The 10,572-nt window shown below is 36.5% G+C and overlaps 1 protein-coding gene across 2 annotated transcripts in view; it reads right to left on the bottom strand.

Moving 5' to 3' along the window:
- The window catches only part of NELL2 (NEL-like 2 (chicken)), a 633,143-nt gene that overhangs the window by 278,312 nt on the left and 344,259 nt on the right, over positions 1-10,572 (bottom strand). For both annotated transcript variants that reach the window (XM_006888181.1, XM_006888180.1), the window contains one exon: positions 3,725-3,853. In XM_006888181.1, coding sequence (XP_006888243.1) covers positions 3,725-3,853 — 129 coding nt within the window. The remainder of the gene's footprint in view (positions 1-3,724; positions 3,854-10,572) is intronic.

Below are 10,572 nucleotides of genomic sequence, written 5' to 3'. Positions count from 1 at the left end.
GTGCTAGCAAAATTGGAAAACTTTCTTCCAGAAAACTTAAGTAAGACTCATACCCTATGTCACACACAAAAACCAACTCAAAGTAAATCAGGGACCTAATAGTAAAACAAAAGACCAGAAAAGTCATCAAAGAAAAATTAGGAACCATTCCAGAAGCACTAATCTACAGCATGAACAGATTTCAAAACATAATAAAACACTTACAACCAAGAGAGGATAAAATAGATGAATGAGACCGTCTAAATATAAAATTTCTATGGGCATTTAAAAAAAAATCTCCATCATGGTAAAAAGGAAAATCATTGTCTGTGGAAAAATATTTGGCAACGGCATATCTGATAAAAGACTCATAGTTAAAATGTAGAGAACGATCTATCACTTCAACAAGAAAAAGGCAAACAACCCAACCACTAAATGGCCACAAGGTATGAACAGAAACTTCACCAAAGAAGAAATTCAAATGGTCAACAAACCAATGAAGAAATGTTAAAAATCTCTAGCTATAAAAAAGATGCAAATAAAACCAACAATGAGATACCATCTCACTCCTTTATATCTACTGTTTCTTTTTTTTAAAATATTTGATATTATATTTCTCTTCACCATTGTTCCTATTAATTTCTCAACCCAACCTACAATTTTTTTTTTACAAATACTGACATTTTTTTATTTCCTGAGTTATTATATTTAGGTGAGATTTTGGATATAGATGATGAAGTTGGAATGAATTAAGACTTGGAAGATGTTAGGATGTGGTAAAAGTACTCTGTTGGTGGCATAGACATGATTTTTTGAAGGAGTAGAAGGACACTTGAATTATGTTTAACAGTACCCTCTAAATAGAACAAAAATGCCATGATCACTAAGTAACAGTAAAAATAGCTTAATTAGAAATAGGGTCTTTGAAAAGACGTAATCAAATTCAGAGCAGGTGATAAGATTAAGAGAGGTCCTAACTTCAATAACTTGAATCCTTATAAGAAAGTAGTAGAAAATATTGGTATGATGTGTGTGTAAGTCAAGTAAGGCATAGGTTTACCAGCAATCACTGAAAGCTAAGCAAGAATCATGGGGGGTGAAAGCCACAATTACAACCTTTCCACTTGCTATTGAATCTTCTATCCCTGATCTGTCCCACCTTCTTTGTCATCAGGTCTCAGATAAATTTTCACCTTCCCCTAAGAGATTGTCTGTCCGACTACTTCATTTTAGACTTCTCTAAATCAAGCTATATCATATAAATCACCTCGTTTCATTTTCTTCATTCTTCATTCTGATTTACCACTACTTAAAAATTATCTGTCTTATATCTTCACTTAAATACTTAATGTCTGGCTTCTATCCTGGAATGTTAGCACCATAGTAGAAAAAGAAGCTTTAATAGTCTTGTTCATCACTTACTTCCAAGTACTAAGAAAAGTGCTTAGTGCATAAAGCCACAGATTACCCAATAAGCAAGGTTAACTATGAGCTTACCTGTATTAATAATTTGTAGTGAAAAATTTTACAAGGATTTCACTATAGATTACTAAGTAAACACAAGTAATCTTAAGTTTACCTTGCTTCATGGATCCCTATCAGAGACTGTAACTTTGAAAAAAGGCTTTATTGTATAAGAAGGCGTGAATTTGGGATAGAGACAATGCAAGAAGCAGACTCATCAACATAGTAAAAAAAATCTGCAACTGTTCACAACATATTAATAGGCAAACACAAGTACGCATGCTTATTGAGTAATGAGACTGGATATAAAGTTATTATTGTTGTTAGGTGTTGTTGAGTACAACACTATGAACAATAAATGTGAACACTGTCCTATCTTGTGCCATTCTCATCACCTTGACACACTTTAGCCCATTGATGCAGTCACTGTGTCTATCAATCTCACTGAGGGTCTTCCTCTCTTTTGATGACCCACCATTTTTCCAAGCATGATGTTTCCCACTAAGAAAGAAGTTCTATCAACATGTCAGAGTATGACAGATAAAGCTTCACCATCTTTGCCTCCAATGAACACTCTTCTTGTATCTTCTCCAAAGCATATCTGTTTGTACTTTTGGCAGTCCAAAGAAGGTGCTAGTTAAACATTTTTTATATGAGTCAGTATATTTAATAACAAAAGAGAATCTGTAACTCAAAAGTAACATTCATAAAATTAGTATTAAAAATGCATATCACATTATTTTGGATTATGTAGTTTCATATTATATATATAGTATAACCAGGTTGGGTTTATTATGTACTGTGCTGCTGAGTGCCGTCAAGCTGGTACTGACCCAAAACTGATCCTCCAGTGGGTTTTCAGAGGCAGTAAGTAAACGACATGGGAGGAGATTGCCCATCATTCTCCTTTGGAGTAGTTGGTGGATTTGTACTGAGGCCTTTGCATTAGAAGCATAATTCCTTACCATTAAGCCACCTACTACAAGAAAAATGTATTACATTGTATATAAAATCTAACTGTACAACATGGAAAGGTAAAATTCATTAAGTCAAAATCCATTTCTTACAAAAATTTTTCAAAACCAGGAATTTTAAATAAATCTACATTGTGCAGTGGAGAGAAAGACACATTACCTTTATCACAGAATAATATTGGCATAAATTAACTGGTCCTTTTAGAACTTAATCAGAAGACTTAATGAAATGCTTTGATCTAAAGGTCAATTTAAAAACAGCTATTGAGTTATAAGGAAAAGAATATTTAAAATTGAAAGAAACAAAAGTATTTTCTTTTCCAAGGACCACTAAATCATCACATGGCTATGTAGGTGGAATGTATACACCCGAGGTTTTTGTTCTCCAAGGACCTACGGCGCATTGTGGATAACTGTGATGACTGAGCCTAGAACCCTCTAATATTCCTAATAAAAAGCCCGACGCCAATAGAAAAGCTGCTTAGCCTAATAGCCACAATTTTGATGGGAACAAAATTACAAATTATTGCATGTTATGGGCCTGGAGGAACTTCATGAATGGTCAAAAGAAGACAGTTGGTAAATGCTAAAGGCCTGCTCACTAGATTTGGGGTGTTTTCTGTGGAAATAAGAAATTACTTTGATCATTAGTTGTACGATTAAAAACAGCTCACACAAACATAATATATTGCTCTCAATTCAAAACTGAATCATAGCTTCAAATCACACAAGTGGAAATTATTCACCTTTCTCCATAGAAGCCGGTATACTCGAACTACCTACTTTACACATTAAGCCAACAGAGCTGTCTTTAAAAAAATCAACAAACTAGGAAATGATTTACTTCACTGGAGGTATCTACAGAATGCCAAAGTACATGAATACAACCACCGAGATTACTCACTGTAGCAAATAAAAATAGCAGTGGGCACTTTATCTTCCTGCTAATTGATTGCTTTTGTTATAAAACATTGTCTGGGAAAACCTGCTAACTGCAAGCTACAGTAATCATGTCAATATGTGAGCTATCTAAGTATCTAATTATGAAAAAAGAAAGCAATTTCACAATGGAAGTATTGTTCTAATTCAAGAAACCAGGCATATTAACTTATTATGCTGACATATAGCAGATATCTGAAAAACTGTAATTTGAAAGATAATTCTTTTTAGCTGATTAATATGCTTCAAATTAAATTCACTGCTTTTAATGGGCCCATCAACTTGACAACCTGGGAAATTAATAAATTTTGCATGCACTAATCCTAGAAAATTTATACAGCTGAGCTACACATCATTGCAAAGATTACCTTCACAGTAGGCATTGTCCTCTCGAAGAGCCCTGAAACCATCTCGACAGCTACAAACTGCCCTGTCATTCAGATTTCTGCAGACAGAATTATCCATGCAGTTATGTCTCTCAGCACAAAAGTCATAACCTGTAAGAAAATAATATATGTTATGGTAAATAAAACCATGACAAAGTGAATAAACTAGGGCTACTTAATAGCTTATTTTGACCTTGAAACTATTTTCCCCTAAATTATCTTTTTAAAAATTAATACCTTTACTCAGTGTTTATGGAATCACATGTTATCCGAACAAAAAAGTTCTCCTTGGTCATTAATTGAATTAATTTTTACTCCATTCATGGGGGGGGGGGCAGATATGGAGTTACACTGGCCAACCCAGAGGTGGGCATTTATTTTACAGATGCTTTCATTTTATAAATGCTAGTTAGTTCTTAGTATTCTAATTATACTCCTTCATATATCTTAAATGAAGATTCTCACAGTCAAAAAATGAAGTTTTGTAAAACAGAAAGATAACATACTGAGAAGACAACCTGAGAGGTAGTAGTTGAAAAGTATGAATAACAGAAAATAGGGCAGATGAAATTGTACACTTAAGAAAATAAAAAGCTTTGGATTTTTTTTAAAAGCTTTCCAGATGTGTTGGTGGTGGTGCTGGTGTTATGTGCTGTCGAGTCGCTTGTGCCTCATAGTGACCCTATGTACAACAGCCATAAAACCTGCTCTATCCTGTGCCAATCTTACTGTCTGTGACACATCTACGCCCATTACCCCAGTCACTGAATCAAAATCCATCTCATCGAGGGTTTTTCTCTCTCATGCTGTCTCTCCACCCTTCCAAGTAAGACCTCCTTCTCCAAGGACTGGCTTCTCCTTCCAACATGCCTAAAGTGTGTCAGACAAAGCTTCCAAATCCTTATCTCCAAGGAACAGCCTCATTTCACCCTCTCTAGGATGAACCAGTTTGTTCTTCTGGCAGTTCATGGTATATTTAATACTCTTCTCTAGCACCACAGCTCAAAGGCATCAACTCTCTATGATGCCTAGTCATTGTCAAGCTTTCTGATAAATAGCAAATGACTGCAAAGATCATGGCCTATATCAGGCGCACCTTAGTCTCCAGACTGACATCATTGCATTTCAGGATTCTTGAGAGGTCCCTGACTGCAAACTTTCCCAAAGCAATTTGTCTATTGATATCTTGACTGCTAGTACCAAGAGTGTTGATTGTGGAGCCAAGCAAACTAAAGCTGTTAAATGATGTTTGTGGGAGTTGAAGGAATGCTGGTGGAGTAGAGAAAGGAGTGGATCAAGATACACGTGCCAAGGGTGGGTAGCAATAATGAACTATTAGTTACTTCTATAATTGTGAAACATCTTTCATCTGCTCTTTTCTGTAAAATGCATGTCTGTGAGATACAGTTCTAAATCTGAGCATTGAAATTAAGACAGACTAGGAAGGCCATCCACTTTTCAAATAAGAGGCCTTCAAAACCAAATGTACAATAGAGCACACTTAGACTAGCAGATATGGCAACTGAGGCTGAGAGTTCAAATATGGAAACACAAAGAGGAACAGTTGTAAGTAGATATTACTGATTGGAATATGGAGTGTGAGAAGCATGAATGTAGGAAAATTGGACACTGTTAAGAAAGAAATTGAATGCATAGATATTGACATAGTAGGTATTAGAACATGAGATGGCTTGTCATGGGACATTTTTAATTAAATGAGCATATGATCTACTATGCTGGAGATGAAAAGGTAAGTAAAAATGAGGCTGCTTTCATAATCTAAAAGTCATTTCTAGATCAACTTGAAATATAATGTTGCGAGTGACAGGATGATATTCATACACATACAAGGAAGTCCAGTGAATACCACTATCATTCAAATATATGCATCTACAACTAGAGTCAAAGAGGAGGAAATAGAAGATTTCTACCAACTTTTGCAGTCATAAATAGATCAAACATTCAATCAGGATGCATATATACTAATGGGTGACTGGGATGCAGAAGTTGGGAATAGGGAAGAAGGATCAGTAGTTGGAAAACATGGTCTTGGTGACAGACATGCAGCTGGAGATAGAATGATAGAAGTCTGTACATTCAGTGATTTATTCATTGCAAATACTTTTTAGAAGAAACACAGATACAGGCTATACACACGGATTTCACCTGATAGTATGCATAGGAATCAAATCGATTACATATGTGGAAAGAATCGGTGGAGAAACTCAGTATGAGCCGTGGAAATTAGGCCAGGTGGAACAGATCACCAACTACTTATATGCAAGTTCCAAATGTGTTAAAAAACTGAAAATTACACCCCTTTACACAAATTTTTCTCTGTAAATCTTCAAGGTAAATTAAGCCCAATCAAAGAAGAAAATGCTTATGAATAACAAAGATTTCACAGATCCCTCAGTCTTTGTGAAAGAAAAATGGAACACAGGTAAACAGTGATAGCAATCATATGTAATTTCTCAGGATCTCTTTTTCTTCCTGTCTGAACCCTCCTGTTCAAAGATCTAAGATACTGAAATGAAAAGCTTGAATACTAGAATCCACATTAAATGAAGATGACATGATTATATATCATTCAAAGATTTGTCGAATTGTCTGATCAGTAGTTATCTATTTAGTTTCATATTGTCTAATGAATTATTATTCCAGGCCATATTAAAAAAAAGGACACAAGAGGAATATATTTCTTGTTATGTATAACAAATCTGCCTAAAGCCAAGAAAAAACTTATACTTGAGAAATATCAGAGTATAGACCTTCTGAAGTGTTCCATTTATTTAGTAACCAAATTTCTAGCTAGACCATGACCAGACACAATGGTCGCACGATGGTTGGTGACCATTTTGAATTTGGATGCTCAGGCTATTTTAAATACCACCCCAAAGTAAAAACCCACCTCCCATGAGATTCAACTATTAATTATAGGAAAATTTTGTTGGTGCATTTGATGAGACTTGAGAAAATTATGTTCCTAAAATTCAATAATGGAAAGAATTTAAGTAAATTAGTGGTTTCTAGTAAAAAATAGGGAACTTTGGTGGCTTAATGATAAGAATCTGCACTGCAATCTCAAAGGCATGCTGTTTGAATCCACCAGCTGCTCTGTGGGAGAAGGCTGGGCAGTCTCCTCCTATCTAATGAACAGCCTCTGAAAACCCACTAGAGGGTCAGCTATGGGTTGTTTCTGACTCAATGGTACATAACAAAAACATTAAAAAGTAAAACAGAAAAAAGTGTATCCAGACGAGAAAAACACAAGTCTATGACAGCATTTAAATCACTTGGCAACTTCTCTTGACAAGATTCTTCACAATTCAAACTCACATGATTAAAGCTGAGTATTCACAAGTGACATATTCATTCTTAAAAAGATGGAAAGTTAAAAATGCTTTCTCCTAGGGTCTTTTTCTTTCCTTTTTCTGTAAGTAGCTAAATTGAGACCAAATCTCTTAGAATGTATTCTATTGTCTTTTTACAATGCCTGAGGGGAACAATTTCAACTGAAAAGCTATCTTCACTCTCTATCCCAATAGCTCAGCACATTATCAACCTAAAATGAAAAACCTTCAAAAATCATTTCATATTTATTCTCAATTAAGACTAAATCACAGAAAAGTCAACCTACTTCTTAAGATTAAGATTTCATATTGTAAGACAGTGTTAAACCTCTTTATATTATCTATACTGTTTCAAACAATCTTTAGGTGTTCCCGAAGCACTTCTCCTTACCCCTACTCCACACACACAGGTTTAGATTTCAAAACCATCTTCCAAGCTTTCATTTTGTTACACATTATTTTCTCCCTTTTTCCAGAACCCTTCTAATGCTGCCTATGCCAAATGTCACCTCTTTCTAAGATCACCTGGTTCCAATTTAGCCTCACTAATACTGTGACTTTTCATCTCAGCGTCTAACATTGCACACAAACCAAGCAGCCTGCAAAAACTGCAAGTTTCCCTCGTGTAAGGCAAATGATCCATCTTTCATTATTTTAGATTCTGCTTCACTTTTTATCAAATAGAATTTTATTAATTGAAACACTTGAAACTTCAAATTTTTAGCCAAACTCTAATTTAATGAATGTCAACTACTATAATTTATTCTGTAAACAAATAAGTTGATTAACAGATTGTTCTGCTGTGTAGACACAATTTCACAGTGAAAAGACTAACAGCTAATGGTAAAAAATTTAGACTTGACTAAAATTAGTTCTTTTCAATATATAAGAAAACAATTTAAGGATAAAAATATAGTATGGCTGGGAAATAAGCTAGATTTCTATTATCTTCATATTTACATGAGAGCAAACTGGTCATCCTGGAAAGAATGAAACCAGGCTCCTCTTTGGAGTCAAGAATTCTGAAGCTCCGTCTGACATACTTTGGGCATGTAGCAAGGAGGAACCAATCCTTGGAAAGGGACATTATGTTTGGGAGAGTGGAGGAACAGTGCAGGAGAGGAAGACCCTCGATGAGATGGATTGATTCAGTGACTGAGTTCACCCTGAAACCCACAGCGTCCCTTTTCAGCAGGAAGTAGCTAAGAGAATACGCCATCCCCTTTTCCTTATGAATCAGGGTGAAGTCTTCTCTCAGGGAGGAGTGATAGGGAATGGCAAGGGACACACTGACAAAGGAGATTAATCAGAACTGGCTTTGACAAGCACTGTGGCAATTGGACAATTAAAACAGACATGGGGGGGGAAAGAAGAACGAACTGGGGAGGAGGGTGGAGAAAACAGTGCAACAATGAATGAATGAAAACCCAAAATCTCTGTAAACGTTCATTAAAACTAATAAAATTTAATAAAAAAAATTAAAAAAGGGTGAAGTTGGCTCAGGATAGAGCAGGGTTTAGGGCTGTTGTATATAGGGTCGCTATGAATCACAGGTGACTTGTCAACACATAACAATAACACTCTCTTGTGCTTGGCTAGTGGAGTTGACAGATTTGGGTGTGTAGACTGACTCTGCACCTACTAGATCTGTGAATTATATATATGTTGTTGTTGATTTCCTTCAAGTCAAGCACAACTCATAGTGACCCTATGAAATAAAGGCCTAAAGCCCCTCTACAATTATCGACATTTATCAAACTTCATAGAGTTTCTGGAATCATGTTGTTTAGGAAGTGAATGCCACTCCTGTTTCCAAACCTATCACAGCATGTTACTATTGTTATGTGCCACTGAGTTGTATGGGATGTACAGCTATGCAATGTACCCTAAGTCCAGCCGCTCTGAACCCTTCCCTGTCCTGAGACAGTCTCACTAATTCCAACACACCAATCCCCATCACCCCAGTTACTGTGTCAATCCATCTCATCTGGGGTCTCCCTCTCCTGCGTTGTCTGTCCACCCTTCCAAGTATGAGGTCGTTCTCCAAGGACCAATCTCTCCTGGCCACATGCCCAAAGTAAGTGAAAATCAGAGCTTCAAAATCCTAGCCTCCAAGGAGAGACTTGGTTTCACTCTCTCCAAGACAGACCTATATGTTTTCTTAGCAGTCCATGGTCTGTTCAAGACTCTTGTTCATCACCACAACTTGAAGGAATCTATTTTTCTTCTGTCATCCTTACTCCTTGTCGAACTCTCTGAACCATAACAAGTAACTGAGAAAACCATGACCTGGATTAAGTGCACCTTTGTATCTAGACTGACATTGTTGCTTTTCAACACTCTGGAAAGGTCCATGACAGTAGATATTCTCAATGCAATTCATCTTTTGATTTCCTGACTGCTGGTCCTAAGAGTGTTGATTGTGGGTCCCTGCACGTTGTAATTGCTAACAACCTCAATCTCTTCTCCATCTAATATGGTGTTACCAACTGGCCCAGTGGTGAGTATCTTTGTCTTCTTGACGTTGAGTTTCAATCATATTGAAGACTACAGTCCTTGACCTTTTGCAGCAAGTGCTTCAGGTCTTCTCAAGTTTCAGCAAGCAACATTGTGTCATCTGCATATTGTAGATTGTTAATGAGTCTTCCTCCAATCATGATGCCACACTCTTCCTCACAAAGCCCTGCTTACTGAATGATTTGTTCTGCATACAGACTGAAAAGGTATGGGGACAGGATGCATCCCTGACACACTCTTTTCCTGATTTTGTTCTTAGTCCAAGTACAGTTTTCATATAAGCATGATCAAGTGTTCTGAGATTCCCATTTTCCTCAAGGTTAGTTTGTTGTGATCCACACAGTCAAATGCCTTTGCGTAGTCATAATTAATCTAAGCCTTTGGATTTTCTCACCTATAAAATTAGGACATCTATCTTGCAAAAAAGTGAAGCTGGAATGGGATCACTGCTTAGATAGCACAACAAAAATACAACCCCAAGCCCACTGCCATCACATCAACTCAGATTCATAGTGACCCTTGGGGTGCTGGTGTTCTGTGCTATTGAGTCTCCTAGGACTCATAGAACCTAATGTAAAATAGCTCTGAACTCAGTCCTGTCCTGTGTCAATCTTATTCTCTCTGACACACCTGGACCTATTACCCTAGTCACATGTGTCAATCCATCTCATTCAGGGCCTTCTTCTTTGTCGCTTCAAGTGAGGATGATGTTCTTCTCCAAGGATGATCCCAGCTGGAAACATGCCCAAAATATTTGAAATGGAACTTCAAAATCCATGTCTTCAAAGAGCAACTTGGTTTCATCCTCACCAGGGCAGACCTGTTTCTTTTCTTGGTAGTCCATGGTATGTTCAATACTCTTCTCCAGCATCACAACTCAAATCATCAGTTGGTAAACTGACAATTTACTAAAGCTATAAATATTTTCTCCCCCTCCCTATATGTAGCTGTTACTCTTTT

This window comes from Elephantulus edwardii, unplaced genomic scaffold (genome assembly GCF_000299155.1).
Source record: "Elephantulus edwardii isolate Elephantulus edwardi_28Jun2011 unplaced genomic scaffold, EleEdw1.0 scaffold00065, whole genome shotgun sequence".
NCBI lineage: Eukaryota > Metazoa > Chordata > Mammalia > Macroscelidea > Macroscelididae > Elephantulus > Elephantulus edwardii.
This window is presented reverse-complemented; position numbering and strand designations above follow the sequence as displayed.